This window comes from Salmo trutta, chromosome 16 (assembly GCF_901001165.1).
Source record: "Salmo trutta chromosome 16, fSalTru1.1, whole genome shotgun sequence".
Classification (NCBI taxonomy): Eukaryota; Metazoa; Chordata; class Actinopteri; order Salmoniformes; family Salmonidae; genus Salmo; species Salmo trutta.
The window spans coordinates 58684037-58703334 of NC_042972.1; the positions used below are offsets into that span (position 1 = coordinate 58684037).

A 19298-nucleotide genomic window follows, 5' to 3' on the forward strand; every position below is an offset into this window, starting at 1 on the left:
GCATTTATTGTAGCTGGGGATTTTAACAAAGGAAATTTGAGGAAAAGGCTGCTTAAATTCTATCAGCATATTGACAGTAGTACTCACACTGCTAAAACACTAGACCTCTGTTACTCCAACTTCTGGGATGCATACAAGGCCCTCGCCCACCCTCCTTTCGGAAAATCTGACCATGACTCTATTTTGCTCCTCCCTTCCAATAGGCAGAAACTCAAACAGGAAGTATACATGCTAAGGACTGTTCAATGCTGGTCTGACCAATCGGAATCCAAGCTTCAAGATTGTTTTGATTACTCGGACTGGGATATGTTCCTGGTAGCTTCCGAGAATAATATTCACTAAAACGGTAACGGAGTTCACCAGGAAGTGTATAGGAGATGTTATACCCACTGTGACTATTAAAACCTACCCTAACCAGAAACCGTGGATAGATGGCAGCATTTGCACAACAAAGTGCGAACCACTGCATTTAAAAATGGTAAGGTGACCTGGGAATATGGAAGAATACAGAGTAGTCATTCCCTCCAAGGCAATCAAACAGGCAAAACGTCAGTATAGAGACATTGGAGTCGCAATTCAATGGCTCAGACACGACGTATGTGGCAGGCTCTACAGACGATCACTGACTACAAAAGGAAAACCAGTCGTGTCGCTGGACACTGACTTCTTGCTTCCGGATAAGCTTAACACGTTCTTTGCCCGCTTTGAGGATAACATCGCCACCGACGCAGCTTGTACCAAGGACTGTGGGCTCTCCTTCTCTGTGGCTGACGTGAGTAAGACATTTAAATGTGTTAACCCTCGCAAGGCTGCCAGCCCAGATGGCATCCCTAGCTGCATCCTCAGAACATGTGCAGACCAGCTGGCTGGTGTGTTTAGACATATTCAATCTCTCCCTATCCCAGTCTGCTGTCCCAGAAATGCTTCAAGATGGCCTCCATTGTTCCTGTACGCAAGAATGCAAAGGTAACGGAACTAAATGACTATTGCCTCGTAGCACTCACCTCTGTCATCATGAAGTGCTTTGAGACTAGTCAAGGATCATATTGCCTTCACCTTACCGGTCATCCTAGACCCACTTCAATTTGCTTACCGCCCCAATAGGTCCACAGACGATGCAATCGCCATCACACTGCATACTGCCCTATGTAAGAATGCTGTTCATTGACTACAGCTCAGCATTCAACACCATTGTACCCTCAACTCATCATTAAGCTTGAGACCCTGGGTCTTGACCCTGGACTTCCTGACGGGCCGCCCCCAGGTGGTGAAGGTAGGAAACATCTCCACTCCGCTGATCCTCAGCACTGGAGCCCCACAAGGGTGCGTTGTCAGCCCCCTCTACTCCTTGTTCACCCACGACTGCATGGCCATGCACGCCTCCAACTCAATCATCAAGTTTGCAGACGACACAACAGTGGTAGGCTTTATTACCAACAACGACAAGACAGCCATAGGGAGGAGGTGATGGCCCTCGAGTGTGGTGTCAGGAAAATAACCTCTCACTCAATGTCAGCAAAACAGAGATGATTGTGGACTTCAGGAAACTGCAAAGAGAGCACCCCCTATCCACATCGATGGGACAGAAGTGGAGAAGGTGGAAAGTTTTATTTTTTAATTTTATTAGAATTTAAGTTCCTCGGTGTACATATCACCGACAAACTGAAATGTTCCACCCACACAGACAGTGTGGTGAAGGCACAACAGCGCCTCTTCAACCTCAGAAGGCTGAAAAAATGTGGCTTGTCACTGAAAACCCTCACTAACTTTTACAGGTGTACAATCAAGCGCATCCTGTCGGGCTATATCACCGCCTGGTACGGCAACTGCTCCGCCCACAACCGTAAGGCTCTCCAGAGGGTAGTGAGGTCTGCACAACGCATCACCGGGGGCAAACTACCTGCCCTCCAGGACACCTACACCACCCGATGTCACAGGAAGGCCAAAAAGATCATCAAGGACAACAACCACCCGAGCCACTGCCTGTTCACCCCGCTATCATCCAGAAGGCGAGGTCAGTACAGGTGCATCAAAGCTGGACCGAGAGACTGAAAAACAGCTTCTATCTCAAGGCCATCAGATTTGATCAACAGCCATCACTAGCACAGAGGCGGCTGCCTACCTACAAACTTGATATCATTGACCACTTTAATAAATGGAACACTAGTTACTTTAATAATGCCACTTTAATAATGCCCCTTTAATGTTTACATGTCTCGCATTACTTCTCATGTATATACTGTAACCTACACTATCTATTGCGTCTTTGCCTCTCTGTCACTGCTCATCCATATTTATATATTCTTATCCCATTCCTTTACTAGATTGTGTGTATTAGGTTTTGTGGAATTGTTAGATACTGCTCCGCTGTTGGATCTAGAAGAATAAGCATTTCGCTACACTCGCAATAACCTCTGCTAACCATGTGTATGTGACCAATAAAATTTGATTTGAAGACCTGGTACAGGTGCATCAAAGCTGGGACAAAGACTGAAACTGCTATCTCAAGGCCATCACTGTTAAAAGAGGTTAAATAGCCATCACTAGCATGAGAGGCTGCTGCCTATATACAGACTTGAAATCATTGGTCACTTTAATAATATTTACATGTCTTCCATTACTCAGCTCGTGTATATACTATTCTACTGTATCTTAGTCTATGCCGCTCTTCCATTGCTTGTCTATATATTATTATTTCCATTCTTTACTTAGATTTGTGTTTTATTGGGTATATGTGAAATTGTTAGATATTGCTGCACTGTCGGAACTTGAAGCACAAGCATTTTGCTACACTCACAATAACATCTGCTAAACACGTATGTGACTAACAAAATGTGATTTGTGCACAAAATTTGAGAACCTTTTGTGCCAATGGAACATTTTTGGGATCTTTTATTTCAGCTCATGAAACATGGGATCAACATTTTACATGTTGCATTTTTGTTCAGTGTAGATAATTAGCAAGTAGCGTTCCTTGGTTTGAGGGCAACGCTGGTTAACTGTCCTATTGTGTAATAATACAGTTTTGGAACAGTGAGCATATTGCACGCATAAAAAAAAACTCTTGCTGGGTGGACTGTTACATTTTTGAAACTCACACGTGAGAAGGTTAAACGTAGAATTCAAGCTAAATTTAATATATATACTACTATATGTAGACTACAATCAATTATAAATAATGGCAGATCTATGCCTCTGATTTAATGAACTGTGCCTAAAAGTCAGCTGGGACAGGCTTTCAAAGGTGCTAATGACCCTGACCAGGACTCAAACTGTGGTCCCTGTGACTGCCATTCTAAAATGTCTTGGTAAAGTCAGTACAAAACCTTGCAAGGTTGGGGTTCAAAAAATAAATAAATTGCTCACTCGCCTCACTTTTCAAAAAATGAAATCTTTTAAACAAGTAAATCAACTTTGTATGGCTTTAGTTAGAGATGTTTAGATTTCCCCCAAAGGTGAGATTTCCCAAGTTGCACCATGTCATTGAGCCTTTTGTTATGGGATCAAGGGAGATATTCGTTCGGTGCTAATATCTAGCAAAATTCTGTGGTCTATTTGGCATTTCCATAGCGGATTGGAAGGCATTTTTCTAATCGCTCTGCAGAACAGGTGGATTTGAGATGAAAACTGTGGGGAACCTTTTTAAACCTCTGCGTTCCCAAAAAATGGACGTTAGAAAATTAACATTGCCATGAAAAAAAAACATTGCCCACTTACAGTGCATTTGGAAAGTATTCAGACCTTGACTTTTTCCACATTTTGTTACGTGACAGCCTTATTCTAAAATGGGTTTAAAAAAATTCTCATCAATTTACACAATTTTTGCAAATGTATTAAATAAACCTTATTTATATAAGTATTCAGATCCTTTGCTATGAGACTCGAAATTGAGCTCAGGTGCATCCTGTTTCCATTGATCATCCTTGGTTTCTACAACTTGATTGGAGTTCACCTCTGGTAAATTCAATTGATTGGACATGATTTAGAAAGGCACACCTGTCTATATAAGGTCCCACATTTGACCGTGCATGTCAGAGCAAAAACCAAGCCAAGAGATCGAAGGAAATGTCCGTAGTCCTCCAAGACCGGACTGTGTTTCAGCACAGATCTGGGGAAATTTACAAAAACATTTATGTAGTATTGACGGTCCCCAAAAACAGTGGCCTCCATCATTCTTAAGTGGAAGTTTGGAACCACCAAGACTCTTCCTAGAGCTGGCTGCCCAATGGTCACTCTGACAGAGCTCCAGAGTCCCTCTGTGGTGATGGTTGTCCTTCTGGAAGTTTCTGGTTGTCCTTCTGGAAGCCCCATCTCTGCAGCACTCCACCAATCAGGCCTTTATGGTAGTGGCCAGAAGGAAGCCACTCTTCAGTAAAAGGTACATGATAGCCCACTTGGAGTTTTCCAAAAGGCACCTAAAGGACTCCCAGACTATGAGAAATAAGATTCTCTGGTCTGATGAAACCAAGCTTCAACTCTTTGGCCTGAATGTCAAGTGTCATGTCTGGAGGAAACCTGGCACCACACCTATGGTGAAGCATGATGGTGGCAGGATCATGCTGTGGGGATGTTCTTCAGGGACTGGGAGACCAGTCAGGATCGGGGGAAAGATGAACAAAGCAAAGTACAGAGAGATCATTGATAACCTGCCCCAGAGCGCTCCGGACCTCAGACTGGGTAGAAGGTTCAACTTCCAACAGGGCAACCCTAAGCACACAGCCAAGACAACGCAGGAGTGGCTTCAGGTCAAGTCTCTGAATGTCCTTGAGTGGCCCAGCCCGGATACTTAGTGCATTTACATAAGTATTCTGACTAAGTTTATTTTTAATACATTTGCAAAAATGTCAACCAGTTTTTGCTTTGTCATTATAGGGTATTGTGTGTAGCTGGGGGGGGACAAACCAATAATACATTATTTTTATTTATATATATATATATATACACACACACACACACACAAGGCTGTAACGTAACAATGTGGAAAAAGTCAAGGGGTCTGAATACTTTCCGAATGCACTGTATCTAGCTTTTGTATTCTCTGCTAGTATACCTGCCAAGATGTGAGGTGGCAAGGCGATAAACGCACAATGCCGCCATGTGAACCCTCTGGTCAGTTGAGTGCAGATTACGAACACTCCCTGGTGGACTTCTGTTTTTATAGTGCCAACCCTGCTGTGTTTCTACAGAGCGCAAGTCTTCCAAGGGCCGGTCCCAGCGGAGAAGAAGAAAAAGGGCAAGCGGAAAAGCGAGGCAGTTCTCCAGGAGGCTGGGGGGAGAGAGAATGTGGCCTTCCTGTCCACGCTGGCCATCGGGGGAGAGGAGAGCCTCGATCCCCTCGACAACACGGTGAGGAACTGACTGACAGGTTGGGGCAAGAGCAGACTGAGTGACATTTGCTTCTCTAAAGCCTCCTTGCAGTCTTTTGATTACATTTTTTATCGCTTTGTATTTCATGAAACTAACTCAGTATTTTTCGCACTTATTTCCCTGAGCCTCTTTTTGCCATTGAAATGCTCAGTCTGATCTTGTGGGCATGGTGATACAAATTTGAAATATATTTCCATACACAGCCCTGATTGGCAGATAGGGTTGTCTAGACTCTAGCATATCAAAGTATTAGCCGTCCCAGCCCATGGTTTGTTGACAAATATATATTTTTTGCCTATTTTTGTTTATTGTATTTTAGTTTAGTTACTATTGCCATTTTCTGTATTTATATGTAAATTGTACTCACAATTCTGCATGTTGTTTCAATTTGTACAATGTTTTGTAAAAAAATACATTCTCCCTCTCAAAGTGGGGGTGGCAGGTAGCCTAGTGGTTAGAGCGTTGGACTAGTAACTGAAAGGTTGCAAGATCGAATCCCCGAGCTGACAAGGTAAAAATCTGCTGTTCTGCCCCTGAACCACTGTTCTTAGGCCGTCATTGAAAATAAGAATTTGTTGCCTCGTTAAATAAAGGTAAAAAAAAACATATAGGATACATATGCAAGAAAAATGACTGGTTATTGGTCAGAATAATCAGATTCTGATGTCATGCTCTGGGCCAAATACTGTCTCACCTGAAAAATATGAAATTCCAGGCAAAGAACAAAAAAAGAAGCAATGTTTATAATTTTCACAATTCCAGTGTTGGTTCAAGCTCCTAGTGTGGAAACACCATTACAAAACAGGAAATCACGATTTTGACCCCACTAATCAGGGGTTCAGCGGTGACGCTGGTGAAACCCTATTTGTTGCCGTTCATTATTACTCCAGTTCTGCCAATTTGGTTAACAAAAATGCATGTTTGTGTGCGCAGTACCAGTCAAAAGTTTGGACACCTGCTCATTCAAGGGTTTTTATTTTATTTTTACTATTTTCTGCATTGTAGAATAATAGTGAAGACATCAACTATGAACTAACACACATGGAATCATGTAATAACCAAAAAAGTGTTAAACATCTATGTTTTCTTAAAAGTAGCCACCCTTTGCCTTGATGACAGCTTTTGCACACTCATGGCATTCTCTCAACCAGCTTCACCTGGAATGATTTTCCATAAGTCTTGAAGGAGTTCCCACATATGCTGAGCATTTGTTGGCTTCTTTTTCTTCACTCTGCAGTCCAACTCATCCAAAACCATCTCAATTGGGTTGAGATCGGGTGATTGTGGAGGCCAAGTCATTTGATGCAGCACTCCATCACTCTCCTTCCTGGTCAAATAGCTCTTACACTGCCTGGAGGTGAGTTGGGTCATTGTCCTGTTGAAAAACAAATGATAGTCCCACTAAGCGCAAACCAGATGCGACGGTGTATTGCTGCAGTAGTGTAACTGATGTAAAAATGGCTAGCTAGCTAATAGCGTTTCAATCGGTGACGTCACTCACTCTGAGACCTTGAAGTAGTTGTTCCCCTTGCTCAGCAAGGGCCGCGGCTTTTGTGGAGCGATGGGTAACGATGCTTCGAGGGTGGCTGTCATCGATGTGTGCAGAGGGTCCCTGGTTCGAGCCCAGGTAGGGGCGAGGAGAGAGACGGAAGCTAAACTGTTACAGTAGCCATGCTGGTTAAGTGGATGGCATATCGTGGTAGCTATGCTGTGTAAGTACCACACATGCGGAGACCATCTGTTCACCTACTCTGCGTCTCACAAAGACATGGCGGTTGGAACCAAAAATCTCACATTTGGACTCATCAGACCAAAAGACAATTTCCACCAGTTTAATGTCTGTTGCTCGTGTTTCTTGGACCAAGCAAGTCTCTTCTTGTTTGTGTCCATTAGTAGTGGTTTCTTTACAACAATTTGACCATGAAGGCCTGATTCACGCAGTCTCCTCTGAACAGTTGATGTTGATGTCTGTTACTTGATCTTTGTAGCATTTATTTGGGCTGCAATTTCTGAGGCTGGGAACTCTAATGAACTTATCTTCTGCAGCAGAGGTAACGCTGGGTCTTCCTTTCCTGTGGTTGTCCTCATGAAAGCCAATTTAATCATAGCGCTTGATGGGTTTTTGCGACTGCACTTAAAGAAACTTTCGAAGTTCTTGAACTTTTCCACACTAAGTGACTTTCATGTCTTAAAGTAATGATGGACTGTCATTTTTCTTTGCTTAGTTGAGCTGTTCTTGCCATAATATAGACTTGGTATTTTACCAAATAGGGCTATATTCTGTATACCAACCCTACCTTGTCACCACACAACTGATTGGCTCAAAGAAAAACTCAAAGAAAAACCATTGAGCGCTATGATGAAACTGGCTCTCATGAGGACCACCACAGGAAGGAAAACCACATTTTTTTTGGTTACTGCATGGTTCCATATGTGTTATTTCATAGTTTTTATTTCTTCACTGTTATTCTACAATGTAGAAAATAAAGAAAAACCCTTGAATGAGTAGGTGTTGACTGGTACTCTTATGTGCAGTAGCTAATGCTTGACATGAAGGCACTTAGTGTAAACTCTCTCTCATAGAAGCGTCGCTCGGGGCGACAGGTGAAGCGCAGGAAGTACAATGAGGACCTGGACTTCAAGGTGGTGGATGACGACGGGGAGACTATTGCCGTGCTGGGGACAGGCCGTATCCCTGCCCTCAACGCTGCCACTCTCACCTGGCAGGCTGAGGTAACCATCTCGTTCTTTTATCTTTGGCCATGTCTGAATATTCATACTAATAGCTCTGCGATAGTAGAATGTTTTATTTGGAGGGTTCCGGGTTTTATGTAGAGGCCGGGTTAACATGTGGGAATAACGTGAGGTAGCTTCTGTACTTTCACTACTAGTAGTATTTACTTTTTCTAACGTCGAACGCAACTTCTTACTCAAATGGCTCACAAACTGCGTCCCAAAGACAGTCTGAACGAAAACTCTCTGCTGGCAATGACTAAGATGGCGCCACCTTTGGCGGAGATGACTAAGATGGCTGACAACCCCGCACCAGGCCTACCTGCCGACTTGGACAAACTACACATCATGATGGTCTCAGAACTCAAAGGGACAATAGACACTGCTTTGGTCCTGATATCAGCTACTCTAGATGGCGTTCGCAAGACCATCGACGGCCATGGCCAACGGATCATGAATGGTGAACAGCATCTGTCGGGCTACAATGACAGAATTGTTGCACTGGAGGAATGGTACACCATTGCTTGGGAACAAAAACAAGTTCCTCACCAACACCATAGACAAGTCTCCAAATTTCTCGCTGTTCAAATATTTACAGTTCATAAATATTGAAGACCGATCTAATGTCGTTAAATTCATGTCTACAATTTTCAGAGGTCCTGGGGCAAGAAGTTGTCCTCACCAGTTTTGGACCGGGTACATTGCATTGGCAAAGTATGTAATAGCCTGATGGCTAAGCCAAGGTCGACAATTGTTAATTTCCACTACTATCAAGAATGTTTATATAATGACTAAATCAGTCAGCTGTTATTATTATTTTTTTATTTTTACCCCCATGTCCCGCCAAACCGTGCTTCTTAACACCTGCTAGCTTAACCCAGAAACCAGCTGCACTGTGTCGGAAGAAGCACCGTTCAACTGACAACCGACGTGAGCTCGCATGCGCCCGGCCCGCCACAAGGAGTTGTTAGAGCGTGTGGAGCCAAGTAAACCCTCCCCTAACCTGGACGGCGCTGGGAGAATTGTGCAGCACCCTATGGGACTGGGATAGTACCCCAGGCTGTAGTGACGCTGCAACACTGCGATGCAGTGCCCTAGACCGCTGCGCCACTCTGGAAGCTTTTTAAAGGCCGTGCTTTCAATTAAGATTACATTACAGGACATTAAACACCAAGTAATTCTTACGTTAGAATAAGTGATCACTTCAACGTATTTTTTTTTACCCTCTAGTATAATTTTTTTAAGCCAAAAACACATCTTATTATCCTTTTGATCGCGCTACCATGTTGATTCTCTACACTTTCTAATATTCCTCTTCCTACAGTGCATTCGGAAAGTATTCAGACCCCTTGGCTTTTTCCACATTTTGTTACATTACAGCCTTAATCTAAAATGGATTAAATAAAACATTTTCCTCATCAGTCTACACACAATGCCCCATAATATCAAAGCAAATAGGTCTCGATTTTTTTGCAAATGTATTTAATAAAATAAATACCTTATTTACATAAGTATTCAGACTCGAAATTGAGCTCAGGTGCATCCTGTTTCCATTGATCATTCTTGATGTTTCTACAACTTGATTGGAGTCCACCTGTGGTAAATTCAATTGACTGGACATGAGTTGGAAAAGGCACACACCTGTCTATAATGTTCCACAGTTGAAAAAAATCAGGCCATGAGGTCGAAGGAATTGCACAAAGAGCTCTGAGACGACAAGATTGTCGAGGCACAGATCTGGGGAAAGGTACCAAAACATTTCTGCAGCGTTGAAGGTCCCCAAAAACACATTGACCTCCATCATTCTTAAATGAAAGAAGCTTGGAACCACCAATACTCTTCCTAGAGCTGGCCACCTGGCCAAACAGAGCAATCGGGGGAGAAGGGCCTTGATCAGGGAGGAGACCAAAACCCCGATGGTCACTCTGCGCTCCAGAGTTCCTCTGGAGATGAAGAACCTTCCAGAAGGACTACCATCTCTGCAGCACTCCACCAATCAGGCCTTTATGGTAGAGTGGCTAGACGGAAGCCACTCCTCAGTAAAAGGCAGGACAGCCCGTTTTGAGTTTGCCAAAAGACCTGAAAATAACTGTGCAGCAACGCTCCTCATCCAACCTGACAGAGCTTGAGAGGATCTGGAGAGAAAAATGGGAGAAACTCCCCAAATACAGGTGTGCCAAGCTTGTAGCGTCATACCCAAGAAGACTCAATGCTGTAATCCCTGCCAAAGGTTCTTCAACAATGTACTGAGTAAAGCATCTGAATACGTATGTGTTTTTTTTTAATACATTTACAATAGCTAAAAACTTCGTCATTATGGAGTATTGTGTATAGATTAATGAGGGAAAAAAATATTGAAATTCTACAGGTGAATGTCTGGCCATCTGTCAGTGAGCTGAAGTGCAGCTGGGTCATGCAGCAAGAAAATGATCCAAAACACAAAATCGAGTCTACATGAAAGTGGTTAAAATTAAATACATTTGTAGTTTTGTAATGGAATTGAAACGAGCAGTTCATGCTTGAAAACACATTTTGCTGAGTTAAAGCGTTTCTGCATGCAAGAGGGGGAAAAAATTCCTCAATGGTGATGTGAGAGACTGATCAACAACTACAGGAAGCATTTGGTTGCAGTCATTGCAGCTCAAGGAGGCACAACGAGTTGAGTGTAAGGGGGCAATTACTTTTTCATAAAGGGGAATTGGGTGTTGTAACTTTTTGTTAATTAATAAAATAACTATCCTTTTTTTATTTGTAAACACCGGTTCCCTTTAACCTCTCTAGGGGGTGTGGGACACTACCGTCCCACCTGGCCAACATCCAGTGAAATTGCAGAGCGCCAAATTCAAAAATAGAAATACTCATTATAAAAATTTAAGAAACATACAAGTGTTATACATCGGTTTAAAGATGAACTTCTTGTTAATCCAACTACGGTGTCAGCTTTCAAAAAGGCTTTACGGCAAAAGCATACCATGCGATTATCTGAGAACAGTGCCCAGTAGACAAATCATTACAAACAGTTACCAGCCAAGTAGAGGAGTTACACAAGTCAGAAATAGTGATAAAATGAATCACTTACCTTTGAACTTCATATGGTTGCACTCACAAGACTCCCATTTACTCAATAAATGTTCGATAAATTCCCTCTTTTTATATCCAAAAACCTTTTGTTCAGTAATCCACAGGCTTAAAGGCAGTCACAACAGACAAACGAAAAATCCGAAAAGTATCAGTAAAGTTCGTAGAAACATGTCAAACGATGTTTATAATCAATCCTAGGGTTGTTTTTAGTCATAATAATCAATAACATTTCAACCGGACAAAAGCTTTGTCAATATAAAAGGAAAACAAGAAAGGCATGCTCTCGGTCGTGCGCATGAAAAACCTCTGACACTGCAGGGTCCACTCATTCAGACTGGTCTTACTCCCTCATTTTTCAGAATACATGATCATGAGAACGGTGAGGAATCAGCCCAGAACTACACAAGACGATCTTGTCAATGATCTCAAGGCAGCTGGGACCATAGTCACCAAGAAAACACACTACGCCGTGAAGGACTGAAATCCTGCAGCGCCCGCAAGGTCCCCCTGCTCAAGAAAGCACATATACATGCCCGTCTGAAGTTTGCCAATGAACATCTGAATGATTTAGAGGACAACTGGGTGAAAGTGTTGTGGTCAGATGAGACCAAAATGGAGCTCTTTGGCATCAACTCAACTCGCCGTGTTTGGAGGAGGAGGAATGCTGCCTATGACCCCAAGAACACCATGCCCACCGTCAAACATGGAGGTGGAAACATTATGCTTTGTGGGTGTTTTTCTGCTAAGGGGACAGGACAACTTCACCGCATCAAAGGGACGATGGACGGGGCCATGTACCGTCAAATCTTGGGTGAGAACCTCCTTCCCTCAGCCAGGTCATAGAAAATGGGTCGTGGATGGGTATTCCAGCATGACAATGACCGAAAACACACGGCCAAGGCAACAAAGGAGTGGCTCAAGAAGAAGCACATTAAGGTCCTGGAGTGGCCTAGCCAGTCTCCAGACCTTAATCCCGTAGAACATCTGTGGAGGGAGCTGAAGGTTCGAGTTGCCAAACGTCAGCCTCGAAACCTTAATGACTTGGAGAAGATCTGCAAAGAGGAGTGGGACAAAATCCCTCCTGAGATGTGTGCAAACCTGGTGACCAACTACAAGAAACGTCTGACCTCTGTGATTGCCAACAAGGGTTTTGCCACCAAGTACTAAGTCATGTTTTGCAGAGGGGGTCAAATACTTATTTCCCTCATTAAAATGCAAATCAATTTGTAACATTTTTGACATGCGTTTTTCTGGATTTTTTGTTGTTGTTATTCTGTCTCACTGTTCAAATAAACCTACCATTAAAATTATAGACTGATAATTTCTTTGTCAGTGGGCAAACGTACAAAATCAGCAGGGGATCAAATACTTTTTTTCCCTCACTGTATTGGAGAGCTCTATATTTGTCTACACTCATTCAGCATTGTTCACTCCCTCTTAAGCCAGCCCAACCCATCTCTTTAAGGATTCAAATGTGAAGTCATGTGCTAACAGTGAGAAGTGTAGGGAAGATTAAGACTAAAAGTGGTAAAAGTAGTAGCCTAGAGTAGGGAAAATGTCCAAATGTAAAGATACTTAAGTCATTTTCTATTAAGGTAAAAGTCACCCAGTATAATACTACTTGAGTAAAAGTATTTTGTTTTAAAAATACTTAAGTAAATGGAATTGTACTTGAGTATCAAAAGTATAAATCATTTCAAATTCCTTAAAACAGACGGCCCCATTTTTTTTTTTTTTTGATGGATAGCCAGGGGCACACTCCAACACTGACATAATTTACAAACGAAGCATTTGGGTTTAGTGAGTCTGTAGTATGTCACAAAATCATGTTACGACCACACAGATCAATATTAATTTTATATGCAGTTGTATTCGGTTGTCTACATACACCTTAGCCAAAAATAACATTTCAACTCAGTTTTTAACAATTCCGGACATTTAATCCCAGTAAAAATTCCCTGTTTTAGGTCAGTTAGGATCACCACTTTATTTTAAGAATGTGAAATTTCAGAATAATAGCAGAGTGATTTATTTAATCTTTTATTTCTTTCATCACATTCCCAGTGGGTTAGATGTTTACATACACTCAATTAGTATTTGGTAGCATTGCCTTTAAATTGTTTAACTTGGGTCAAACGTTTCGGGTAGCCTTCCACAAGCTCCCCACAAAAAGTTGGGTGAATTTTGGCCCATTCCTCCTTACAGAGCTGGTGTAACTGAGTCAGGTCTGTAGGCGTCCTTGCTCACACACGCTTTTTCAGTTCTGCCCACAAATTTTCTGTAGGATTGAGGTCAGGGCTTTGTGATGGCCATTCCAATACCTTGACTTTGTTGTCCTTAAGCCATTTTGCCACAACTTTGGAAGTATGCTTGGGGTCATTGTCCATTTGGAAGACCCATTTGTGACCAAGCTTTAACTTCCTGACTGATGTGTTGAGATGTTGCTTCAATATATCCACATAATTGTCCTTCCTCATGATGCCATGTATTTTGTGAAGTGCACCAGTCCCTCCTGCAGCAAAGCATCCCCACAACATGATGCTGCCACCCCCGTGCTTCACGGTTGGGATGGTGTTCTTTGGCTTGCAAGCCTCCCCCTTTTTCCTCCAAACATAATGATGGTCATTATGGCCAAACAGTTCTATTTTTGTTTTATCAGACCAGAGGACATTTCTCCAAAAAGTACGATCTTGGTCCCCATGTGCAGCTGCAAACCGTAGTCTGGCTTTTTTTATTGTGGTTTTGGAGCAGTGGCTTTTTCCTTGCTGAGCGGCCTTTTCAGGTTTTGTTGATATAGGACTCGTTTTACTGTGTATATAGATACTTTTGTACCTGTTTCCTCCAGCATCTTCACAAGGTCCTTTGCTGTTGTTCTGGGATTGATTTGCACTTTTCGCACCAAAGTACGTTCATCTCAAGGAGACAGAACGCGTCTCCTTCCTGAGCAGTATGATGACTGCTTGGTCTCATAATGTTTGTACTTGGTTACTATTCTTTGTACAGATGAATGTGGTACCTTCAGGCGTTTGGAAATTGCTCCCAAGGATGAGCCAGACTTGTGGAGGTCTACAATTTATTTCTGAGGTCTTGGTTGATTTCTTTTGATTTCCCATGATGTCAAGCAAAGAGGCACTGAGTTTGAAGGTAGTCCTTCAAATACTTCCACAGGTACACCTCCAATTGACTCAAATTATGTCAATTAGCCTATCAGAAGCTTTTAAAGCCATGACATCATTTTCTGGAATTTTCCAAGCTGTTTAAAGACACAATCAACTTAGTGTATGTAAACTTCTGACCCACTGGAATTGTGATACAGTGAATTTTAAGTGAAATTATCTGTAAACAATTGTTGGAAAAATTACTTGTCATGCACAAAGTAGATATCCTGACTTGCCAATACATATAGTTTGTTAACAAGAAATGTGTGGAGTGGTTGAAAAACGATTTTTAATGACTCCAACCTAAGTCTTGCTAAGTGATTGGGTCTCTACAGAAGGTGTAAACAGTACAGACAAATGGTTACTTGCATAGTAGCAATATCAGATGTGGTGTCAATATAAATAAAATATACAGTATGTACAGTATCAATAACGATAGTGAAAGACGTTGTAGTTATATACATACAGTCAATAATACAGTATATATTATATTGTATGTTTGTTTATTCCATATGTATGTGTCGAACTGCTTTGCTTTATCTTGGCCAGGTCGCAGTTGTAAATGAGAACTTGTTCTCAACTGGCCTACCTGGTTAAATAAAGGTAAAATAAATAAAAACAATCAGGGGTGAAGTGGCTGAGCAGCAGGATAAATAAAATAAAAAAAATAGTAGCAGCAATGTATGGGGTGTGTGTTTGTTAAGAGAGAATCATTTCTGCATAGAGGCAGTGCATGGAGTGCTGATGACTGGTCAGTCCGAACCACGCTTGAACAAGTGAATTTGTGTTCGGAGAGCCTGTTTCTGTGCTGCCCTTGATTTTGGTGCAGGGCATGTGAAGTCCATAGCCTCTTTGGTGCAAAACTCCCTGATCTTCTCAAAAATATGAGTTTGTTTAGCTGTGTCCAGTCCGGGTGGCGCTTGTACAGGCAGACCATCTATGGGAGGAGGGATGTCAGCGTTGCGCAGCAGCTGAAACCTGGTCCTGACTGAGTCTGAACGCTCCTTGGCGACAACACCAGGCTCCAGAGCATTGAAACTGTAAAACAGGAAATAACAACACAAATATTGAAGACATTACAACCTTGCACAAAATCAATTCACCTCCCACGTTTAGATAAGAAGACTAACCTCATACAATGCAATTAAAATGATATTCACCTGAAGTGCTGTTACTGCTTGATGAGGCCGAAGCACCAGTCGGGGGCAAACTTGGTGTGGTCTGTGATCAGAATGGGAAGGTCCAGACTGTGGTGGAGCTTGTGCATGGTCCACCAGGCACAATACCAGAGTGCAAACTTGTTCTTGTTTTGGCCACTGCCGTTATCACAATTAAGGTCCACACGTGTTTCCCCAACTCCATATTTGCTGAAGAAATGGCGCATGTAGTTGACTGCGCTGCTGCCTTTGCTGGATGACAGACCTTCATCAATCAAGTAGTTGACTTGTGGTATTCCTTCACAGCAGACACCAAATAAGCCAAACTTGCGAGAAGTTAAAAAGTAGATTTGACCTGGCTGCATAGGGTCAGAAGGATAGTGTACCTGCAAACAACAAAAGAACATTAAGATAAATTACAATTAATTGTCTCACCCTTGTCAATCTGCCTTTACACTGCTCAGTGAAAAGTATTTGCCTGCCTCCCGTATAAAATATATATATATTTGTGTGTATATAAACTCAGCAAAACAAGAAACGTCCCTTTTTTCAGGACCCTGTCTTTCAAAGATCTTTCGTAAAAATCCATGTAACTTCACAGATCTTCATTGTGAAGGGTTTAAACACTGTTACCCATAAACAATTCATGAACATGCACCTGTGGAACGGTCGTTAAGACACTAACAGCTTCCAGACGGTAGGCAATTAAGGTCACAGTTATGAAAACTTAGGACACTAAAGAGGCCTTTCTACTGACTCTGAAAAACACCAGAAGAAGATGCCCAGGTCCCTGCTCATCTGCGTGAATGTGCTTTAGGCATGCTGCAAGGAGACATGAGGACTGCAGATGTGGCCAGGGCAATAAATTGCAATGTCCGTACTGTGAGACGCCTAAGACAGCACTACAGGGCGAGAGGACGGACAGTTGATCGTCCTCGCATTGGCAGACCACGTGTAACACCTGCACAGGATCGGTACATCCGAACATCACACCTGCGGGACAGGTACAAGATGGCAACAACAACTGAGGAGGAGATGCACTGCAGTACTTAGTATCTGGTGTGGCCACCAGCTGCATTGACTGTTACTTTTGATTTTGCCCCCCCCCCCCTTTTTGTTCAGGGACACATTATTCCATTTCTGTTAATCACATGTCTGTGGAACTTGTTCAGTTTGTCTCAGTTGTTGAATCTTGTTATGTTAATACAAATATTTACACATGTTAAGTTTGCTGAAAATCAACCCAGGTGAGAGGACGTTTCTTTTTTTGCTGAGTTTATCTATCCATCTTTCTATGTCCTTCATCAGTATAAAGGAGGAAATGTTTTTGACTTGTTGAGTAAAATCAAAGCTGTAATGCATCCTGATGTCTTTGCTTGCTGGTTCAGTGTCCCCCTCAGTAAGCCCAAGCACACTATTTTTTTTTTTACCTTGTGTGAGTTTTTTTACCTTGTGCCCCTCTCCCCCCTGCCGCAGGAGCCCCCTGAAGATGAGGCAAACATTATTGAGAAAATCCTGTCGGTTCGAACTGTGAAGAAAGAGGTATGCCGCCTGACATAAACACACACACACACAGACACTAGCAACAAGGTGTGCATGGATTAGATTATTTGATGGGTTTTTTTGTCCTCTTCTTTTGAGGCGTCCCCCGAGGATACAACTGAGGAGTCGGAGGAGTTCTATGTCAAGTACAGAAATTTGTAAGTGTGCTTACAGTAGCTAGGTGGAAGACCCCAGTAACATTGGTGTCTTTGATAAAAGATGATCTGTCAACAGACGGTCTGTTTTTTTTGGTGTATGACACATGTTAGAGCGCTCAAGGTTTTCATAGCTGCACCCTTCAAAATGAGCATTTTCTCATGTTTAGCTATGTTCAATGTATTTCTATGTTCTTAAATCCGCCACTTGATGTTTTTATACTGTGGGATTGCTTTTTAACCCCTAAGAGTCTATACTGTGGACAGGGGGGTCTACTAAGCTAACATATGGATTGTTTTAAGATAGTCATTCCGTGGATAATTTTTCTATTTGATTTTGAAATGTAGGACCCATGTAGGTATAAAAAAAAGACCTACAAATTATTTGATGAAACATTGAATTTGGCCTTACTGCAATTAGCCCATATAAACGCATTGAAGATTGCATTCATACATGGGAAAACGGATAGTAAAAAAAATCTAAAGGAAGTATGTTTTGAAGTGTCTGTCATACTGTATATCTGAGAGATATAAGAAAGCTCAGGAAATGTATACAGTACAGTCAAAAATTTGGACACCTACTCCAGGGTTTTTCTTGATTTTTACTATTTTCTACATTGTAGAATAATAGTGAAGATATGGACTTGATATTTTACCAAATAGGGCTATCTTCTGTATACCATCCCTACCTTGTCACAACACAAATGACGTTCAAACGCATTAATAAGGAAAGAAATTCCACAAATTAACTTGTAACAAGGCACACCTGTTAATTGAAATGCATTCCAGGTGACTACCTCATGAAGCTGATTGAGAGAATGTCAAGAGTGTGCAAAGCTGTCATCAAGGCAAAGTGTGGCTACTTTTGAAAAATCTTGTTTAACACTTTTTTTGGTTACTACATGATTCCATGTGTATTATTTCATAGTTGTGATGTCTACACTTTTAATCTACAATGTACAAAATATTAAAAATAAAGAAAAACCCTTGAATGAGTAGGTGTCCCCAAACTGCTTTTGCACCCTTTTGCCTAATTACTCTCATTTCAATAAAGTGGAAGGTCAGTGTACCCTTGACTATTTTAATTGAACCGTCCTACCAATTTTGCTCACAGCTCCTACCTGCATTGTAAATGGGCGACATTGGAGGAGTTGGAGAAGGACCCTCGCATCCAGCAAAAAATCAAGCGCTTCAGGACTAAGCATGCCCAAATGAAGCACATATTCGTTGAGGTGAGGCTACTCTTACGTTCTTCTGACATAATTTCATGATATTATGAATATAAAAATTATTTGTTTTTATGTCATGAAAATGTACTGTATGGCTAAGCTGCAACAGTGGATTTTATTTGTAGTGGTGTACATCTGTATTTAGCATCAAACATATATTTCGTTTTCTGCGAAGTACAAATGTACACCAATACAAATAAAAAAAACTGTCCCAGTGTAGCCATTCAATACATTTTCATATGACATAAAAAAAGATACATATCACATGAAAAGGATGATATTGATTGTCTACTCCATGTAGCCGAATGAAGACCTCTTTAACCCTGACTACATAGAAGTGGATAGAGTTCTGGAGGTGGCCATCACTACAGACACAGAGACAGGAGAGGTGAGACGGGGAAAGCCAGTTGCTCACCACCAGTGAGGGGCGTTTGTATGTTCGGACCCACGTGCATCTGACTGACTCACTGGCTAATTCTGTGTGTCTGACTCATTGACTGTCACTATGTCTCGCTGTGCGTGCGTGCATGTGTGTGTGTTTTACAGGAAGTGACACACTACCTGGTGAAGTGGTGCTCCCTGTCCTATGAGGAGGCTACATGGGAGCTTCAGGAAGATGTGGACCCGGTGAAGATTCGGGAGTTTGAGGAGATCAAGAGAATCCCTGAATTCAAATTTGTGGTGAGTGGGAAAGAGTAACTCCTTCCCCTGTAATTTACAACATTTGTTCCTTTGTTTAAAGATGAAATTAACAATCAGCAATGTGTCTGAATTGGGTGTTCTGTTTTTGAAGAGTAGCTTCTGTGTGTGATTATGAGAGTTGGTCAGGTATTCTGTGCATTTGTGGACGTGCGCAGTCCAGTCGACCTCAATGTG

At 42.0% G+C, this 19298-nt stretch overlaps 1 protein-coding gene across 10 annotated transcripts in view; it reads left to right on the plus strand.

Annotated features, from left to right (window-relative positions):
• The window catches only part of LOC115151114 (chromodomain-helicase-DNA-binding protein 6), a 98284-nt gene that overhangs the window by 27492 nt on the left and 51494 nt on the right, over window positions 1-19298 (plus strand). For all 10 annotated transcript variants that reach the window (XR_003867216.1, XM_029695113.1, XM_029695112.1 and 7 more), the window contains 7 exons: window positions 5187-5346; window positions 7951-8100; window positions 16973-17038; window positions 17138-17196; window positions 18308-18425; window positions 18724-18810; window positions 18969-19103. Coding sequence is in view for 9 of the 10 variants with exons in the window: in XM_029695113.1 (XP_029550973.1) it covers window positions 5187-5346; window positions 7951-8100; window positions 16973-17038; window positions 17138-17196; window positions 18308-18425; window positions 18724-18810; window positions 18969-19103 (775 nt within the window). In the remaining variant the exon portion in view is untranslated. The remainder of the gene's footprint in view (window positions 1-5186; window positions 5347-7950; window positions 8101-16972; window positions 17039-17137; window positions 17197-18307; window positions 18426-18723; window positions 18811-18968; window positions 19104-19298) is intronic.